The sequence below is a fragment of the Solea senegalensis genome, linkage group LG9 (assembly GCF_019176455.1).
Source record: "Solea senegalensis isolate Sse05_10M linkage group LG9, IFAPA_SoseM_1, whole genome shotgun sequence".
Classification (NCBI taxonomy): domain Eukaryota; kingdom Metazoa; phylum Chordata; class Actinopteri; order Pleuronectiformes; family Soleidae; genus Solea; species Solea senegalensis.
In genome coordinates, this window is record NC_058029.1 from 12,872,000 (window position 1) to 12,893,603 (window position 21,604).

At 39.5% G+C, this 21,604-nt stretch overlaps 1 protein-coding gene across 2 annotated transcripts in view; it reads right to left on the reverse strand.

Moving 5' to 3' along the window:
* Positions 1-394: 394 nt before the first annotated feature.
* LOC122774892 (CUB and sushi domain-containing protein 3-like) overlaps positions 395-21,604 on the reverse strand; it is a 199,257-nt gene continuing 178,047 nt past the window's right edge. For both annotated transcript variants that reach the window (XM_044034485.1, XM_044034484.1), the window contains exons 60-70: positions 17,757-17,930; positions 13,240-13,413; positions 12,613-12,686; positions 11,201-11,312; positions 5,906-6,085; positions 5,398-5,463; positions 3,571-3,729; positions 3,140-3,252; positions 2,477-2,564; positions 1,599-1,740; positions 395-616 (exon numbers count right to left, since the gene is read on the reverse strand). In XM_044034485.1, the coding sequence (XP_043890420.1) occupies positions 457-616; positions 1,599-1,740; positions 2,477-2,564; positions 3,140-3,252; positions 3,571-3,729; positions 5,398-5,463; positions 5,906-6,085; positions 11,201-11,312; positions 12,613-12,686; positions 13,240-13,413; positions 17,757-17,930 (1,442 nt within the window). In that variant the 3' untranslated portion in view covers positions 395-456. The remainder of the gene's footprint in view (positions 617-1,598; positions 1,741-2,476; positions 2,565-3,139; positions 3,253-3,570; positions 3,730-5,397; positions 5,464-5,905; positions 6,086-11,200; positions 11,313-12,612; positions 12,687-13,239; positions 13,414-17,756; positions 17,931-21,604) is intronic.

The window sequence follows — 21,604 nt, forward strand, 5'->3', positions numbered from 1 at the left end:
AATTTTCCATTTGGCATTGTGAAGTAACCCCTCTCTATTTATACTACAGAGCATAAAATACTCTATTTTATCTATAGGCCAGAGGCTCTTTTTATTCATGAAGCCAACACTCACAGAGTGTAAAGAACACTTCTCTTCGCCGAACAAGGAGAAGACGTGGAAAGGTGTGGAAACCCTCCTTATCTCTTTAATCTTTTTACCCTCTCTATATGATCCGTTGCAACTATAAATGTTGCCAAAGATGTGCTTTATGTTTCTGAGCAATTCAGCGTCTTTGTTGTATGTTATCAGATATAGGGAAAATACACATTTGTCATATTGTGTGTATGTATATGTATGTGTGTATATGTATATATATACATATATACACATATATATGTACACACGTATACACACACATATATACGTATATATATATATATATATATCCTGTATTTCTCTTATACTCTGTAGTCATCAAACCATGGTGCAGATGGTGTTGAGATTGGGGTCGAAGCGGACAACTTTCCCTTCAGCAGCTTTAGTGTTTGTACTGTACATCGGATTCTCAAAAGTTGCTTGTCCGTTGTTGTTCTCGTGGACTGAACATCCCGTGTACTGCGCTTTATCGGTTTTTCTGTATGGGGGAGGGGGGAGGGAAAAGCAAGACTGCATATTAGTATAGAAACACTATCCCAATTATCTCCCCTCCTTCCATTTCAATAAACATGTTTCCATTATGTTGGCGTGGACAGCTGCAGTAGGTAAATGAGGCTGAATGGTAATTACCGCTGAAAAGAGTCAGAGGATCCCGATGCCAGTTCAGTGGTAACTAACATAATGAGTGCAAAATTTGCATGCGACAGGCTTTACACGTGGATGTACTGCTCTGAAGGATAATCCCTCTAAATCAAGGCAAAATCCATCCTTCTGTGATCGTACACACCATTTATACACGGCTGTGCACTTCTATGTGGAAATACAACACATTACATATTATATCAAAGTGATGCCAGTTCATCATCATGCGTAACTATACTTCTGTGTAATATGGTTTGGACGGTAACATGTTGACTAATGTTGCATCATGCTTTGAAGTCGTGTGCAAGTCAGCTACTGTAACCAGAGAGGAACCTTAATGCAGGGAAGCATGTTCATCTGTCCTCTCACACACTCAGACTGTGTGAAAACATGATACTTTCCAAATGACACAATGAGACTTTTATGGGAGAGGATTGGGGCCACATTTGATTTGTTCTTTGGAAACAAAAATTTGAATTTTTTTTTGAATTTAGAATAAAGTCAGAATCTCAGAAAAAAAAAATCTCAGAATTCTGAAAAAACATCAAAATTGAGAAAGAAAAACAACTGAAAAAGTCAGAATTAAAATTAAAAAGAAAATGTCTGAGATTAAGGTCAGCATTCTGAGAGAAAGTTAAGAATTATGAGATTATTTCTGAGAATCTGAGAAAAAAAAGGCAATTGAAAAAAGTTTTAATCTCAATTGTTTTCCTACATTTTTTTTTGTTTACATTAGGCCCTAATCCTCTTCCGTAGACTATATGCAGCTACAAAGCATGTGTTCGGTGCGAGTATGGACGACACCAGGATCGACGTACCTTTGTTTGTAGAGATAAAAACCAAGGCCTGCAAATATGAGGGCAAAGAAAGGCACGAGAATAGCAACAGCAACAGAACTGCTGTTAGTGGAGCCGTTGGTTTCAGGGTCAGGGAGGGTCACGTTCTCTCTCACACTCAAACCTGTTTAAAAAAACAAAAACACATTTAGCAAAACACTCATGAAAAATAAACAATGTACAATATAGAGCTTCTGTATTTTAGCAACACTGTTGGAAATGGAATGGAAAAATAAAAAGATACGTATCATTTATTGGTGACGACGATGATGATGATGATGATGAAGATGTTGATGATGATGATGATGATGGGGAAGATTATCACAATGACGACAAGTCAGAGACACAGCAGCCGGTTGATAAAGACGACAGCTCTAATGATTATAGCGATAGCGATCTGCGATCGTGATAATCTTTTTGAAGACAGTCATGAGATGATGACAGCGACATTGAGCACAGAGAAATGAAGGCGGGTGATTTCTCCGCTGCAGTGTGACTGTGCTAGTTAATGGTTGACTGCAAACATGAGAGGCAACACACTGGAAATGTCTCTTATACCGCCAAACACTGAGCAAATAGTATTTGAGTTTGTCTCTTCTTTTCTTTGCACCTTAACACAGTTTTAAACCTTTACAGACTTACTTACAAAGTCATTCTTGTCTGGCTATCTTATATAATATAGAAATATTACTGTCCTCATCTGTCATTCCTAAAGATATCTATGCAAATATCCACAACACAATAGTTTTCAAATGAACCAGTAATAATACGATATTTTCATATGTCATTTTCATATACGTCATATTGCTGTACTCTGAACCAATGGTAACAGAAGTAAATGTGTCTGAAAGGTTACATACCAAGTCTCTGTAGTCCAAACTGTCCGTAGTCTTTACCCTGTATAAAGCCTTGGAATACGTAGCTGCCACCTTCTGGTTCAGCTGAAACCTGGAAGAAAATTACAAACACAGCCACGAAGTCAGGAGACTGTTTTGTTGTGTTTTGTTTGCAGACTGCTTCAATTGTTCCACTCCGCGTTAAAAAAAAAATGTGTGCAGACACTTGTCACACGTTATTAGGAAGGTTTTTTTTTTGTTTTTAAAGGGAACTTAAGCTTCACCAGGAGAAATGTTCTGCAGTGATACCAGTTCCCTCAGATGTCAGGTGTGTGTCTAAGTTTATTCGGCGAGTAGTCGATGAACGTGTGAAACGCTGAGCGTTCTCACACATCGCCTGGCGCATGTGATGTACAGCCAACATCAATACATGTAAATAAAAACAGACAATAAGCCAGGAAATTACTATTCGGCTTGTTGTCACATTTTCTTGTGCACCAATTTTCCTTGCTGGCATGGTTAAGTAGAACTGGAGAGGAAATAAATGTAATGAGAAAGCACCATGTTGGTGAATTCTCTCGCAGATTCAACAATAAACAAATAAATAAATAAATTAAAAGGCAATCACGGCTCATGGTTGTTTCTAAGACCAGTGGCTAGCTGCTTCCAATTCCTATGTACACTCACAAATCCATCCATTGCCCAAGTCTCTGCAGTAATTCTGCTCAAGGAGCTGTGGGCCAGTGCTCTCATCTGGTAGAGCAGGAGTGTTAACCGTGCCTCCTGGCGCTTGTATACACCTACAAGACGGGGGACAAGAGGCAAGAAGAGGAAATGTGTGAGCTAAAGAAATGAAGCAACAACAACAACCAGAACCATTATAAGAGGTTATTGTAGAGTGGAGAAAGATGGAAGGAGAGAATCAGCTGTGGAGTGGGCATTTAAAGTAGTCTGTGCACACTAATGTAACCGTTTCTTAGAACAAGAACTAGTGTAATTCCACACTCATGCATGATTGACAAGAGGCACCTTAAAAATAAACGGAAGTGACACACAGAGGTATAATGCGAGGAGGCGACGGCAGGAAGTATAAGATAGATGTTTTATAGATGACTCACCAGAGAGCAGAAACTCCACACTACTGTCGCTTAAAGTTACATTGACTTTTCCCGTCGTAACATTAAAGCTTGTGACTGTCAGAGACATCGGCTGTTTCTGGCCCTTGTAATCGTACGAACCCCTCCAGATGAAATCCGGGGAAAAAATGTCGTCAGGGACTAGAAACAAGAGGGAAAAAGACGAAAAAGCATTAAAGGTAAAATAAGACATTTTAAATGTTTATATAATGTTCATAGAAAATAATTGAGCTAAAATCCAATCCTGCTTCTTTGTCTTGGTGTTTAACATTCTTTCTCTGGAACTAAATAGATACACATTGATAAAACAAAGTGCTTGTAGTCAGTATTAACATAAATGTCAAAATATAACAGCAAACTTTTCAGGAACTGTTGAACTGTTGTGTGTTTCAACAGGTAATGTATATAATGTAATGTTTTTCTTTAATTGAACGGCACTACTGCTGCTGTAGCTTATCACCAAATATGATACCGATTAAGCAAAAGGTAGTCTTTAAGGGGGTAAATACTACTTACGCTCTATTTTATAGTCGCATTTCATCACGAGCGTGGGAAAATGGGAATGTTGATGATGATGATGATGATGATGCCATGGAACGGTTTCTGTCTCATTCCGTGTAATTGTGCATCATATACTAAGTACCTTTACAGAACCAGATGGACATTCGACAGACATAAAACCACTTCTACGAGGTTAAGTTCATAAACAGTGAAGCTGTGGGATAAATACATCAATATTGCAGATAGTTCCTCTCTGCTGCTGGTAGACTGCACAACAACTGCTCAAATGAAACGTGTTACCAACATTCTTATTCACATCAGTGCAAGATGTCATAATATGTGCAATTTCTACACTGTGCACACTGTAAATATTAAGTTCATGCTGTGTATGTTCTGGCTGTTCACTGTCCATACTGCATATACTATTCCATCTGTATTATTTTAACGTTTCACACGTATATCCAGCGAGTTTATTACTTTACCTTTTGTCCGTCTTTGCCACAGTAACACTGTAAACGTCCCCGTTTCCCTGGCATTAATTAAGCTTATCTCACCTTAAATGCACTGTCAGCATACTAATATGCTCATAAACGTGATGTTAACCTTTAGCATGTACTGCCTATAATCTTCACCCTGTTGCTTTAGTTTTAAATATAATAACAGGATTTTCTAATTAGCACCGAGTGCATCTGAGGCTAATGTAAGTGTCAAACTGCTTTGTTTTTTTTTGTTCTATGTTGCAGTACAATGCTCATTTATACTCGCGGCAGATGAAGAACCTCAAGGTACCTCAAAGCGTGCAAATAGCTACATCATAAGCACATCACCAAGTTTCATGCATATATTATGGTACAATTTACAAGTAATTACCTTGTTGACCTAATAATTAAAGAATAATTACGGTACCTGTTTTAAGCGCTTGTATTATGGTGATAATGACATTTAATTATCTCCTTCACACAATTGTTTCCTCTTAACTACTCAGGAGGACATTTAACATAACATGTTTGATCATAAAACACTGCTAACTAACATCATTAAATAGTTTAAGGTACAGTATCTCGACAAAGACTAAACTACGATCACGTGAATAAAGATTTAACTCTGTCGATTAGACAGTACAACACAAAGCACAACATCCCCACAGAGCAGAGGTGCAGCTCCATTGCTGAGCAGAGAGCATGTTATGACAAACACAATTTATACCGTAAATAAATGTTTTCCTATAGCTGATATTCACGCTCGAGAACTGACAGATGCAGGACCACAAACTTCTGTGGCTAACAGCTTGTGCAATTCAAAACTCACCATTTATTTTTGGGCTCGGTGTCCCCGGTACGGCTTTGACAGTTTTCTCATGTGATTTGGAACCGACTGCAGGAGAACATAAATATGTATGTCACAAAGATGTAGTGATACACAGCACATCTTAGCGGTTGGAGGATGTTGGCAAAAGTAAATACTGCTCAACTGTAACATGGTGCCCTCTCTATGTCAGGCTCTCTGGTGGCTCAGTTCCATCAAACATTTACAAATCAACACATTGCTACAAAGTCTAATGTGAAAGGGAAGAGAGATGTTTGTAAAAATATGAAAGAGTGACACCGTGGGTTTACAGATATTACAGAAAAAACAACGTTGAATTGTTTTTGACTGATCAGGTCGTAGTAATGATTAAACATCCTTCATTTTGACAGTTTCATGTTCACTCTCTCGTGAACAGCCTTCGTCTTGATAATTTCAACTTTCACTGCATCTCATTCTCCCCGACATCATCTCTATCATCTGCCCCCGCAGACCTCTGGCAACCACGTACCTCTGCAGACAGGCACCTTGCCAGTCCAGCTGCTGTCAGAGCGGCAGACACGATGCTCTGAACCCCCGGAGAGGAAATAGCCTGGCTGACAGGTGTACACCAGGGTGTAACCGTAGGAGGGCAGGTCTAGACCCGCGACGTCAGCATTGGCAGGGCTCCGTGGCTGCTTGCAGGAGTGAGCTGGAGAGCAAACAGAGGACAGCCATGTTAATACAAACACTCACAGCTACACCTACATGCACACGGACCAATGAGCACACACTCGCACGGACACAGATAGACAGGAAGATAATTAAGCACTCAGGGGGAGATGAAGAGGTGAGAAAGGGTCAGTGGGGAAAAAAAAAAGAGGAAAAAAATGAAAGCACAAATGTTTTACAATTTTACTGAGTACAGGGATAAAGATCATACTGATACTAGTGTGTCTTGGTTCTTTTCTAATATATAACGGACACTTCGGGTCTTCAAGATGCAATACTATTAGATATTCTGTCACATACTATTACAATACAATTATAATTTAGAAAAATAAAGAAAAAATAAAGCCATGGCTTGTTTCTCATTGGGTTATGGTTAGACACACACACTTTGTTTGTGGTCCCAAACAAGACCATGTTTGTCAATAGTGCTCGAGTGATATTCTAAGTGATTATATGTGTTATTATAAAACTGTCAAGTGATGTCATGTGCGTGTAGGTTGCATGATCTCTCAGAGTCAACTCGTACTCATTTAATAGTAACATAAAAAAGTACTCATTAGTACACAGTAGTACACAGTAGCAAGTCATATTCCTTGGCATTCACTTCACTGCTACACCAACCATTTGCCTCACACTAACCTACAATAACCTGACAGTCACATCTGGCCTGTAAAATGATGTGAATAATTTTCAGTCACGGCTGAAAATAAGCACTTGTGCGACCAAGGTATGCAAAAAACACAAAACCTCCTCTGAAAGCGTAACACGTCAATCTCAGAGGCAGATGGGATGTAACAGCAGGAGACCACACTGGTTGCCACTCATGTCAGCGAACAGCGGGAAACTGAGTTAACAGTTGACATGGGCTCACCAAAATTGGATAGAAGATTGGAAAAATGTTATGTTGTGTGGGATATTTTCTTGACACACTTTGGGACCATTAGAAGCTATTGAGCTCTGTTCTAACACCATATGATCATGTCCATCCCTTCATCACAGTGTACACATCTTACTTGCACATCTTATGTCACAAAACTCACATAACCTCAAACTGGTTTCTTGAAACGTGACAATAAGTAACTTCCACAGTCACCAGATTTCAAATCAACAGAGCACATTTTGTGATGTGATGAAACAGGTAATTTGCATCATCAATGCGCAGCCAGCAAATCCACACTCTGATGCTTTTTGGACCAACAATTTCTAGGGAATGTTTCCAGCACCTTGTTGAATCTATGCCACAAAGAATTATAATGTGAATGTACAAATTGGAAGATGGCCACATGTGACTCACAGAAACAAATCAGTTCGTCATGGTGTCTTAATGATATTGGTGGCAATAGTGAAAGAGAGTGAAAAGACATGGAGACTGCAGAAAATAATAATAATAATAATAATACTACTACATTTTATTTCTAGGTCCCTTTCAAATCACTCAAAGTCACCTTACATGCAGGGTTAAAAAGACAACAGTCAAACAGTACAGGAAACTGTACAGAGCTGATACCATTACACTATCTGAAGACAGGTGGACCAAGACAAAGTTCAACATATACTCAGCTACACAAGGACTATAACAATGTAAAATATATTAAAAAGCCTGATGAAGGACGACGGTATAGTAAACTTTGTAGCACCCTGAGCTTTTTTTACGGACTCCATAAATCTGTGGAATCTATTTACACTGTGAGACAGAAAGACGAAAAACTGCCTTGTGTTGTAGGCTGTGAGCGTGAAGGCCTAAAAAAATAAACAGATAAATAACTAAATAAACTCTCCTCTCAGTGCCCGAGCACAAGTTTGTGTGACCAATTTAAATGACAGACTGCCAGTACATGTCCAGCTTGGATGTAGAGTTTGTAGACCATGAATAGAGAAGACACTTACAAGGCCATGAATTGTTGTGTCACATCCCTCATCAAGTTCTGTTGACATAGCCATGTTTACTTACACTTCAACCAGCAGAGGCAGGCTTCACTTGTGAGATTAAACAAGCCCTCAAAAGACAATTTCTTTTTCTGGTGACACCTGCTTTGATGCTGGTATCTCTGATAGAGATGGAGAAGTAGTTAGGAGAGTACAGAGAAGGACAATCCTGCTGATGGATTTCTCTTGCAGCTCCAGACTACAAAAGCAGGTAATGGTCATTATGGCGTTTGAAATGTTGCCATGTTTTTCTCATAGCTTTTAAAATAATCTTGTTAGCATTCCACGCTTTAGACAATTACACAAGCAAATTGGAGGCAGCTGTAGAGAGCGCCGCATTAAGGAACTGACTAGAAAACAAGGTTCAGTTTGGCTGCTCACTAGATCTACAGATAATTAATATTTATGATAAACTTCCTGAGATAGATATAATGCTTGTGTCCAGTGAGTAATGGATGTTGTATATTGTTGATCCACTGCAACTCAAAACTAAAATGTTAAGCACATTAAAATGACCTTGCAAGTAGTTTGAGTGTTTGTGGCGTGAACTTATTTTTCTTTTATTCAAACTAATAGAAAGATAATGTGATTAAGATCCAGCCACATTAAACTGACTTGTGCCAATTGCATATATTACATTTATTGTGTTGGTAATCCCTCCAAAGCTTTTGCCTTTGCCAGCAGTTCAAGATTGGTGGGCTTTACTTTTAAATCCTTTTAAGTGGCTTCATAGTACCAGAAGACCATTTAATCATAGAGAAAGGTATTTTGGAGGATTTATGGCTCTGAGGGTGAAGACCAAGGTTAAAGAAGACCATACAGCCCTATAGCTCACTGGGTCTATATGTCCACATTTATCTCACACACATGCACACACACACACACACACACACACACACACACAGTATTGTGCAAAAGTATCAGGGCACCACCAGCTAAGCAACAGCTTAATTTACCTCATTCAACACAATATAGTGCTCAAGCATATCTTGAATAATTGTATTCTAAGCAGAAATATTTTGACATGAATAGTAGGACAAACACAGGTTTTACTAGGAATATTAATTATGGTTCCACTCAAGATTTAAGACAGCCAGGGTCGTGCTATTGTTGAGGTGTAAGGGTAGCTCACACTACATATGTACAATAAAAAAAAAAGTGTTTTATTTAAAACTGCATACTTGTTTCTGAGCAGACACAAACCTGGCGATGAAAAGGCACCTACTGAAGCGAGTTAAAGCCTAAAACTATTAAGCCTTTGAATGGGACGGGGGCGTCAGCCTGCCATTTCGGAGGGTCTACATCGTGGTTAAACCAAAGATTTTATGGAAACCACTGTGAAAGTAAATGCAGCTTTTTGTTTGACGATTTGCTGTGTCTCCAAATCCAAGACTGTTGAAGAGAGGAACCTCTCAAAGGCCATTCATTAGGGATTAATGTACCACTTTTAATACGAGAATAATCACAGCAACCAGAAGAAATCCCTAAGTGAAGTATTAAATGGCATCTGTCATGACAGTGTTGCTGTTTCATATAGTTCACCTCTTCTTAAAAGGAAAATCTATATTTGATGCTATAGTTTATTGACCCCGCTGCTTTAATTTATGTCTATGTTGAGTTTTGTTAATTCACATTGTTTTCTGTCAACATGACAACCATTAGACAACATATAATTATAATAATACAAATGTTAACAAATTACTGTTACCTATTTCCATTAAATACAACACAGTGAAATTACACACAAAATTACATCCATCTATTTTGCTTCTACTGCTTTGTCCTCCACATGAAGGTCAAATCTGTATGTTTTTGGACAGTGGGTGGAAAGACTAATACAGCACTATGATTTAAATGATCTCAAAAGAACAGTAAAGACTACCACCGTTTAATATTTAATATTAGTCTTTTTTCCTAAAAAGTTCCAAGACAAAGTGTTTCACTCACAGAACCACACCACTTCAACATGAATCACAGTCTTTGTGAAGACACTCTATAAGATCCGCTCAGTGTCAGCCATCTATCTCCACGGAAGGATTTTCTCACCTGATGCAGCCGTCAAACCTTTACCAGACAGAGGATGTCAATTTCCCACTGGTAGTTTGCCAGTGTGAGGCTTTTACCAATAACTCTACTGACTTAAATTTACTTTGATGGTTCTTTTATTTGGCGGGACCTGTCACAAAGACTGAAATAAATGCCATTGTAGAGGCAGGGCAATGCAAAACCTCTTGAATTATATCCTAGCGAGTGTGTTGATGAGTTCAGCAGTTTGGGGATACAGGTGGAGCAGGAGCTGAGGAGCTGTTGGACGACAGAAGGCTAAGGCAGGAGTGCTTTGTAGATTTATTCCTGCTGTCAGCCGCTCAAATGAGCATTTTATAAAAAAGAAATTAGGAGATAAACTGCACGAATGACAATAAGGCCATAAAAGACAGAGATTGGTTTCTGTGTTCAATAGTTGAATGAAGATTTCTCAAACTTATCGTCTACCGACCAACATCACATGCACACAGACATATGCTGCTGCGTAAATGTGCTGCTGAGTTGATGAGGCAAAGTGAAAATGATAAGTGTTACAATGCTTCTGCTTCCTCAGCTCAAATGTGTCCAGGAAATTCATGTTGGTGTTTGAATGTAAACAATTACAAAATATAATATGAATCCCCTGATCATCACATAGGCCATTAGGCCAAGTGTTTACTCGGTAAAATGCAGACTATAGTAAGATCTGAATTGGGATTTTTTTGCATGAAAAACATAATAACTTGGGGGGGCGGTGGATCCACTTCAGGATTCAGAATTATCACATCTTAGAAAAAAGCACTTGTCTTGGCCTGAACTGCACTTGGTCGACAGTTCACGTAGTTCAAACAGAATGACAGTAATCACGGTCAACACCTCACTTTCAGAATGACTAGTATGGCAGATTGATTGAGGTGCAGGCTGCAATCTACTGGGCGGTCAAAGGTTATGACAGGATTGAGTGAGGGAGAGAAGTAGCACTGGAAGACGGGATGAGTAGGGCGGGGGGTGAGAAAAAGAAAAGAGTGGGTCTGAGTTGCCAGTGATGCAGATAAACACTGACAGGATGCCAGAAGGGTTAGTGGAAAACAAAGACGGGGACAGTAATGGAGATAGTAAGAGAGCATGATGAATAAGCACTCACGGATGCAGGTAGGTTGGATGCCGGTCCAGGTGAGATCAGGCAAACACAGCCGGGTGGTGGAGCCCTGCAGTAGGTGTCCCTGTTGGCACTGGAAGTCTACTCTGCTGCCCACCTGGCCACAAACAGACAGCACGTTAAAGTGGAGAGAGTCAATACACTGATGCAAATGCCAATAGGCTCCAAGCATCAAATCTACAGAGCTTAGGAAAAATACTGCACACTAAAGTTTTTCCCCTTTTTTAATGATTATCTGTAGTGTGTGGAGGCAGATGGAGATTATTCCTAGAGGCGATGGCCCATGTTTGTGTTCTCAACTGATGCAAAGACATTACAAAATAAGGAAGCCGACTTCCTTGTGAAATACGGAGCCAAACTGTTTTCTGTTATTTAAATAAATTACTTTTATTTTCGGCTACCATCCCAGTCATGTGTTTAAAGACAGCAGACGCAGGATTTTCTTATTCAGCGGTGTCAAGATATTGGTTGAGTTGTTCAGTAATGCAGAAAAATGCATTACTACAGCCATTGCAAGCAGTGATCCAAATAATAAGCTGCTTCTGCTTTCATTTGGGACAAATTTCATTCCTGATATTCTGCTGAACGTAGTGGAGAATTTTTTTTTGTACTTAACTTGTAGGTGACAATCTAAGATTAACAGGGAGGACATAAAATGAAACGCACCGACTGAAAGCATCTCAAGAGTGCGACAGAGCCCACATTAATGGACATGATATCATTTTTCCACAATAGTGGATTTCAGTTTTTCTCATATATATCTATATATATATCTATATATATATATATCTATATATATATCTATATATATATATATATATATATATACATATACACCACATATGCTCCAAATGCTTACAGTGCACATTGCCATAGATCTACATACATATGCACCATGTCTGTACACAGGCATTCAGATTGTTAGAGGCATTCAGCAGCTTTTTTCATGTGCAACCACATGAAAGTTCCCGTCTCACTCTTTAATGCTTTTACCCACACACTATCATCCAAGGGAATAAATAATGACTGTGCAAGGAGCCTCCAGTGGAACCTGCCCATTTGAAAGAGGAGTAAATGCACGCAGCACACTATAGCTACAGGCTTTGAATCGTACTTTGATTTGGTGCTTCTTGTTTACACTCATCTGTTGCTGCCTTTGAGGCAAAGCAGTGAGGCTTCTTCAAATATTGATCACTTGGAAGTTTGTTGTGGGGCTTAATTCAATTAGTGAAGTATATCACAGTGTATATCACTTACTATAGTCTATATGTTGAGAGAAAGAGTTGAGGTGTATTTTATGCTAAATCATAATCACCATTGTATATAATGCAGGTCAGCCTTTTACAAGTATACAGCAGCTGTATAACTGTATCCATTTCCATTTCTCCTGATTTTACCTTAAAGCCTGTTGTATAATTCATGAAGCCATGCTCAGGTGTCCCTGGATTTTCACACGTAGTTCTTGTTGGCTCTGGAACAAGAAATCACTTATGATGAGCAGGGAGATAAAAGTGTGTGAGAGAAGGGCAATCATTGATAATGACTAAGCAATTTCTTCATGGTGTACGATGTACCAAAGGACTATTACTGAAGAGCCTTGGTAACATAAGCCGCAGTTTCTTGCCATCTCTGGTGTTTTTTACTATTAGTTCCTTCCTTTTAAGCCTTGGACTTGTGTGACTTTCAAGACCTGACAAGCCAAAAATACAAATTAAAACATCAATTTGATGTGTTTCATCAGTATTTAACAATGCCAGCTGCAAGAGGCTGAAAAAATAAAACGATGCCCATGAAGAGGAATTATGTCAAGTATGATTTGTTTTTGTTTTAAGTCGGTGCACAATGATAACACAGTTAGCCTCTTCAACAGAATTAAAAGAGAAGGGTCATATTGAGTCAAATCAAGTGCCCCACCTTTCACTTTCAATGTCACTGCCAGACACCGAGTATGTTAATTCATTTAATTCAATAATTCTGTTATTTTACAGACCGTGCAGAAAGGTCAAAAAGCTCATTTTTATTACCTATACACCGAGGCTGAGATCCACTCCAAGTGCCATCCTCCTGGCACATGCGTGTGGCCGATCCAACCAGCACAAACGGAGAACTGCAGCTAAACATCACCTCTGATTTGAAGATGAAACTGCGCCCTTCCCTCCGTCCCTTGGCTGGTATACCAGGGTCTCCACAGAACTTAGCTGCAGTGAAATAAATGGAAAATTGCTGATGAGATAAGATGACGGCCAACAAACGTGCATTTTCCTGCAAGAAATCATGTAACAATGTATCACAGTGCACTTTTGCACAATAGGTGTCGATATGATACAAGTTCCATATGTCCCATTTTAGGATTTGTACATTAATCTGTTTGTAAGTGTGTGTCATATCAGGTAGATTACAGCATTCTCAAGACCATTCAGCAGCTCCTCAACTGTCAGACCAAAACATTTTCTCCCTGTTGCTCTATATATTGTTTCAAATGCTTCAAATAACTTCAAAAACCTCCCTTCCACAATTATAACAACAACTTCATCAAACCCATCCATTATCAGAAAAAAAAGAAAGCAGGACAAAAACGGATACAAACAAGCTGACAAAATAATTAACTAATCAAGAGACAACTGGAGGATTGTGTGCTGTTTGTTACCTAGTTACCATGAAGACTAGAACCTTCTCGCAGAGCATAAACTTTGTGTGTGTGTGACTCGTTACGTTTTATTGAGTAACAAAAAGTGTCTTGCGACAAAGTATAAACCAGGCTTAAAGGAGCCATTTGCACAGCACCTATTTTGACATGTTATTAATCACAATGGCTCTGTTTAGTTTGTGTAAGTCAGGACAGTGCAACAGTGATGTTAAATGGAACTCAGCCATCATGATTTTGAATATTAATGCATGTGATTTTGCTTCTGTGACCTGTCAAAAAGGACTTTCTGGGTGCTTGTACATACTGTATGATCAGACCATGAGGAGGAGAGAGTGGTTTACACAACTGCTGCTTTTTATTTTAACCGTGTTAGATTTGATTCAGCACCTGGCTGTAAAATCTGTCAATATGTTTTGGGAGGTCAGTCTTTGTGGACTGAATATGAATCGCAGAGCCTGTTGTGCAAGTTCCTTTGGCTATTTCCACTGCATGTGGACAGATGCACTGACATTCTGGATGAATTTCTCTGTCAGATCTTTTTTTTGTTTCCAACAGTCACCCTTACTGGTGAGTAGTTATATTAGAAATGCAGATTTACATCTTGGCAGCGATGAGGTAGTGAAGGAGGTCATGGCACTCAATTTTACATCAAAAATAATTAACAAATGAAATATTAATTTTTCTGACAGGCCTTAAGGTTAACACAACTGGAGCCATCTGCTGCCACTGCTGCTGCTCTCCATGCCTCTTGTATAATATTGCCTATTTGATTGCACTCTAGCCACAGCCTAAGCAGAAGAAGCCTTTGGATTATCCCTGCTGCTCATTCAATTTATTGCTTATAGACATCTAATCAAGTTGCCTGGAATAATTTAGACTGAGTGGGTTTGATGGGGAGAGAAGCCATCCATTTTATAGTCTGCCAGTGTATCGTTCAGCTCATTTTACTGTATATACACATTCATTAAGCCACTATAACTGTAGAGTTCAGTAAAAGTTACTTGTTAGCTGTAGGAGGTTTAGAAACACTCCGTGAGCAAAAGAGCAGAGGCGAGGACAAGAGTCACAGCATTCAGTCACACAGTCAGAGAACTGCAGGATCAAGCCAATATTAAGGCAGACTGCATCTCCAGACCTGACATGTGCTGCTGTGTGAAGGTCTGGAGACAGAGATAAGTTCTTGCTTGCTCTCTTTCTGGAAGACAGAAACCAACAGGGGCTTCCCAGAGCACATCCCTGACATAAAAGCTATCTAGTAAAGAAGATTATAATCCAATCCATGAAGGAATGGCTGGATAAAGTCATTATTGCAAATGCTGTTATCTCATAAACAAATCCTTGTATTCAGAGACACACTGAGGCTACTCCCAGAAGACGGTTGCCTATACTGAAGGTTCCCACTGAAACGGATGCATTGTACTGTATGTTCTGACCACACGGCAACAAACAGATCGACTGTATCTGATATGCCAAACCGAGTCAAAAGTGTGCAGGTGATGATTTTGGCATTGTGAGATTTTCTATTCATTTTTGTGATGGATAGTACAGACCAAACAGGTGACATTCACATTAGTCATAAACTTGAAGCCTTAGGGAAATAATGTACTGTTTAACGGCTATATAAGAGAAATGGCCCCAGGCCAAACCAAGCTCAGCATATTTAATGTGCCTGTGTGTGTGTGTATGTGAATTAACAGGAGACGTAGAGCGAAAGAGAGACTAGTCAAACTTTCCCCTACTCTCTCCCATAACCTCTCCCCTTCCTCGATGAATTATCAATGCTCTGAGGTAATTGGTATCCAGAGGTCTGATTCAAAGTTGGGTTCCCAGTTTCCTCCCTGCAGACACAAAAACTACAAAATTCTCAGATACTGAAATTCGCTGTTTGCTCTCCTTTTCCCATGTGTTGTTACAGAGAACATGAACACGCATCTTAAATCTTGTTTGGCTGCCTGACTACACAAACGCAGAGACTTTACAAAATGCACAGATGACTTTGCTTTGGCAGATGGATGCCATATTTTGTAGTTTTGTAGCAGAGCTGTATTTTAACTTTATGTGCGGACTATGAGCAACAACATACCCAGTATGTTTCCAAGCAGAAAAACAGGTTTTAATAAATGATTAAACGATTCTGCATGATATTGAATTCAATAAACTCTTTAAAGAATGTATAATAAGTCGAAAAGATGAAGTCAGTGTACTGTAGCCATGAGTCAGGATGCAGAAGACATGACTGGTTCTTTGAATACATTCAAAGAATTGACACTAATTATGAGGACAAACCTCATAATGACGTCATCATTTAAAGGGACTAACAACTGAAATGTTTGCTTTTTCAACACCAAACATTTTTCAACTTTTTAATTAATATCGTTCACATTTTTCGGGTGCCTTTATTTGCCTTGGTAAATCTCAGTGATTTACAATAGAATTGCTTTTGTTTAAGGTTCTGTGGCAAGAGGCTAACTATAAAAACACGTTAAAGAGGGCCACGCTCTTCACAGGTGTTGGTTATTGATCAAACATTAATAGTGCACGGCTCCCTGTTTGTGTCGGTTTTGCACTAGTATTGGAAACTGCATTCCAGGTTGTAAGTCATGGAGCTATTAAACGTAATTACTGCATCAAAAACAGTTCTCCGCCGAGACACAATCAGCACATCACGGAACATAAAGGTTACTCGCTCAAAAGGCTACAGGAGGTTGATTTGGGGGTGCTGATGTGGAAATACGATTGCAGTGTTTGAGGGATGGCCCTGACTGCCATAACTGTGGGAGAGACCAAGTAGATACGGTACATTTACGGAGTCGAAGCTTATCCTTTTTTTTACCAGACGATCACAACAATTCAGCAACAGAACACACACACACACACACACCAATGCACCTCAATAAAACGAGGCAGTTCAGTTGGTCAGTTAGCACTGCTAAAGCACATACATCTGCTCTTAGCAGCCAGATGTGATCCTTTACAGTTAAGCAGGATATAAATATGACAGACATACAGGAGGTGCCATAAACAAGTGTAATGCGGCCATTCAGAGTTACAATCGCCTGCACAGTACCTTGTGCAGACAATTGCACACTAGCACACTAGTCAGATGGATCATGCATGCTAAATACTTGAAATTGGCCACAACCGCCATATGCTGTAATTAGAATGTAGTTCTTTTTTTGTTTGTCGTGGTATAAAAACATATTAAGGCACAGTTCATAATTGTGCATATCTAAAGTCAACAATCAACATAGTTTAGTCTCCATGGCATGTATGTCCAGTTAATGCACCAAGCAAATTAATTCCATATCTGATAGAGAATCCTGCACAAGAGGGCTGCAAACAGAAAACCTTGTACTGCCTCTTTACACAAGTTTTCGTACAGATGCGAATAATTATTTTGCAGGTGGTGACAGAAATGTCACAGAGATCATTTCCGTGACAAAACCAGAGAAACGTCAGCAGACAATGTTTTCAGCAGTATTTGTCACATTGTAACAAGACATTTGAATGTTGTCACCAGAGAAACACACATAGTGCCAAGAAACGGTTACTACAATGTTATATCCATCTTGTTATGACAGGAAAGTTCTATTTCAAAGAGGAAACTTTCTGGAGAAAGAACAAATTGAAAACCATGGTTCATTTACACAATTTGATTGAGTTCTACTCCTTGCGAGACATGGCGAGATTCTGCTGAGCATAGTCGATTATATTGTGATAAGTAAATGTTCACTATGAGGATTTTAAAATGCATGGAGCAGTGTGGAAGTGAGAATGAGTTTGACCCTCTCAAGCACTTTTCTCATTGATCAGCTGGGGGGCTACAGAGTTACAAGCAATGAGAAATGGTCCAGGGGGTCGCATTCATGCTTCCGTCTGTATATGGTGACTCACGCAAGCACTGAGGCAAGTCTCCGCTCCAAGTCCCATTTCCTGTGCAAGTGAGGACAGCAGGGAAGGACAGCTCGTAGCCAGGTAGACAGTTGTAGCTGACACTGGTGCCCCACTCCAGGACTGAGCCCTCCAGGAGGCCGTTATGTATGGGTGGTGGCGCAGGACATGTCACCACTGTGGGAATAGTAAGGACACAGTTAGGACACGCTCATTAGAGGACGATAAATGAAAGACACAGGTTCAGTCAAGTTTACATCAACACCAGGATCACAGGGATGTCCCCATGGAGTCTAGAGAAACCAGACTGAATAAAAGTTAAAATGAAATGTATCTATAATTCAAGGAGACAGTGGACTGACACCATGCAGGCATTTCTAATGTTAAAGGTTCAAACCGTCCACCACCAACATGGATGTTGCCCTCCTGTGTAGCAGTGAGTGGGTCTACAGCAAACAGTAAGATGGTGGAATTTAGAATCAGAGTTGTGTGTACTGAGGGTTATTAAAATGGCTACTGAATACAAGAATGAGTGGCTCTGCTTCAGTTCCACTCAAATAATATTTGCAATGTTAATGTTGTTACTTGACAGTCAAGACATGTCTTAGTCAGGAAAGAAGAAAGATTTCTGTAAAAAAGCAGTTTGAAGATATCTGGATTATCTGCTCCCCCCCCTCACTAGATACAACATAACTAAAACAACTGCTGGATATAACTCAAAAAGAAAATTAAAACTTTAATGATTGGAGATAATTTCCATGATTTATGTGAAATTCTATGGATTTTGCCATATTCAGAGTCTTTGCACTTCTCCTGAAAAATTTACTAGAGAGGGTAAAAATGAGTGGTGGTGTATTTAACAACACATTTAACACGGTAATAAACCAATTTTCATCTGATGAATCCCGCAGAATTTATCTTCTCAGCATTGCTTCATTATTAGACACAGCAGGAATGCAGCTGGATTTCTGGTAGGTTAAGCATAAACATGGTTTGTCCAAGTAATAATTTACATCATGCGTTTCAAATGATCTACCTTTCTTACAGAATGAACAACATGGAATAGAAAAGAGTGGAAACACATGGGTTACATCTTTGACTCTAAGCTGTTTTTCTGTTGCTTATGTTTTGAGCTGCTGAGAAATAAGTGGACGCGGCTGTGTAAGCCACAAACTTTCAGCTCAATGAATGTAATAAATTAATGCATAACACTGCTCGGAGTTTGTTCAGAGATGAACCCGTTGGGACGCAGATGGGATATGGGTTTTAGGGATGTGAATAAATCAGGAGTTGTTTTATACCACTGCTATCCTCCCTCAACCCGCTGCTTCTCTTTTTAGATAGACTCATGCAATCCGAGACGTTCTCAACAAAGATCTACAAAATGAAGTTGCGCTTCATCCAAGTCCGTCAACTGTCAAAAAAGATCAGATGTTTAGTTTACAAATCCAGCTACTTAAACTGTCATGTTCACAGCTTGCTCAGGAGTTAAGGGTTAGCCACGTTTGCTCACCAAATACATAATAAAATAAAAATGTAAAAGGATGCTGTCGTGTGAAGACGGGCTCCATGGGAATCTTTGCGGCACGGCCACATGCAGGAGCAAATTCACCAACTGCTTCGTTTGGCATCAGTACAGACACACAGACTGAACTCGCTTTCACCTGACTTGATTTCCCAGTCACTGGAGAGTGTGACTGTCTTCCTTCCAGCTGTTATAATTCGCTCTAAGCCTAATGCTGCACAAAGTGACCTCTTCTCTTGCGGAGACCTCAGGCACTATATCTAATCAACTTGGCATACTGAATGCCAGAAGTCATCATGCTGACTTTAATGTTCACTAAAGCGGAAATGATTTCACTTTCATTGGTTTGTTATTAGTTTCTGGAGATTTGTTTAACTCAACCTGCTGTTGTCTTTGCCTGGGTACAAAAATCACTGAACAATAAATTACTTAAGAGTGTGGTCTTAATTGGCTGTATGCTTCAACGTTTGGCTGATAAAATTTAAAGAGTACTTAAAGCTTAGACCAGTTTCTAAACCTCCCAACCAACCATACACTTTGTGTTCACTAAATGTAAATAAATTGACTTAGTACCCAAAAAATATCTCATTTTGTTAAGTCATTGAAAAACAGATGCAGTGAAAGTTGATTTAAAGATATGTTTGCCGGACTGTGGATATTTGTCCTTACAAGCACAGTCTTCTTATCAGGTGCATTTTGATCATTTTAAAAGACTTCAAATTGTGATTTTAATCGTACAAATATAAAGTTGGCACAACTAACTAGACTTATTTATATGAAAGACAGTGAATGTAGAGCAGGACACTGAGGGATATTCACATATATATTCATATTTCGTCGTTCAGGGGGAACCATCTTTTGGTCTGTTTGGCTATTCATGTAAAACTACTGTCATTGAGAGAAAGTGAGTGAGAGACAAATACCAATAGAGGGACAATGTGTGAGTGCATGTGTGTTGGTAAGGAAATTACCCCCAATTTAAAGAGTAATTTTAAGACTAATCTTATAATGACTGCATCAGAAATGACTTTAAAGAAAAAGAGAAAAAAATAAATTTAAAGCATAAGTGGCAACCGTAACTGCATTGAAAGTATAAAGTGTCCCTGCTTTCCTAAGTAGTCCTAAGAAGCATTAGTAGCTCTTAGCTGAACATGCCAAACCTAGGATTGAATCTCAATCCTTGCTGGGCAAAGCTTAGGGATGTGTCATAAGTCAGCAGCACCACACAAATGCTGCGGTTAGCACTCATGCACATGCATTAAGTACGAAATTATGCACAGTCGGCACATGTGAAAGCCCTCTTTCTCTTACATCTCAAATTCTCCCACTCTCTGCCTTTACTTGCCTCGCTTCTTTCTCCCTCGCTGAAATATCAGCTCATACATGCCGGTGGCACTTCATCTAAATCTATCCAATCATGCAAAATAAAAAGGCAAACCAATCCTAATAGTAAAGGAATTGTTTTCAGTTTCAGAAGCAAGACAATAAAGCTGATATTTCTTAAGTCAGTCCCTTTCAAAGACCTCTGACTGTGTAGGCTGTCAGTGAGAGACATGATAAAAAAAACACAACTGATTACCAGCAAGCTGCTGCTCTATTGCTTATCCCTGATAGTCAGATAGCAAGAACGCCAACAGCGACAAGGATAAAATAAATAAACCATAAAACATACAATATGTATTCCTTCTTAATAACTCATACAGCCAACCACTTTAAAATCAACTCAAACACTTCTAATTTGCCTTTATTCTATTCCTTTACCCAAAATAAGAGAAATAAGAACTGTTGCAAGAGAGCGTGAGAGGAGACAAGAAGGATCCTGTGGCTCACTGACGAGCAGCATACAGGTCACTAGAAGCTCACAGCACATAGGCGGCGGCAGCAGCAGTGGTAGGAGGTGTTGCGCATGTATGTGTGTGTAAACATGAGAGGAGAGAGCCGTAATTGAATGTCGCCACATGAGTGTATGCCGGCACGGTGGTGTGTGAGTGTGTGGGAAGAGGAAGGTTAAGCTCTGGGGTTTCGCTCTTCTCCACAACATCCCCATCAAGAGTCACAGTGCTGGGGCTGAGTGCCTGAGCTGTTGCAGAATCTGTCAAGGTTTAGAGCTCGGAGATTAGGGGGCTTCGCAAACTTTAATACATATGTGAGTGCACATCATGCACATATGCTTTCTGCCGTGCTCTCTCTCTCTCTATCCATTTAAACTACCTTGGGTAACAGTTGTGCGATCAGCGATTCACCAGGCAGTGTCAACACGCCGCAGAACATGGCATGTAAATAATGAAATACACCCATAAAATATTACAAATAAGTGTCACTTTGG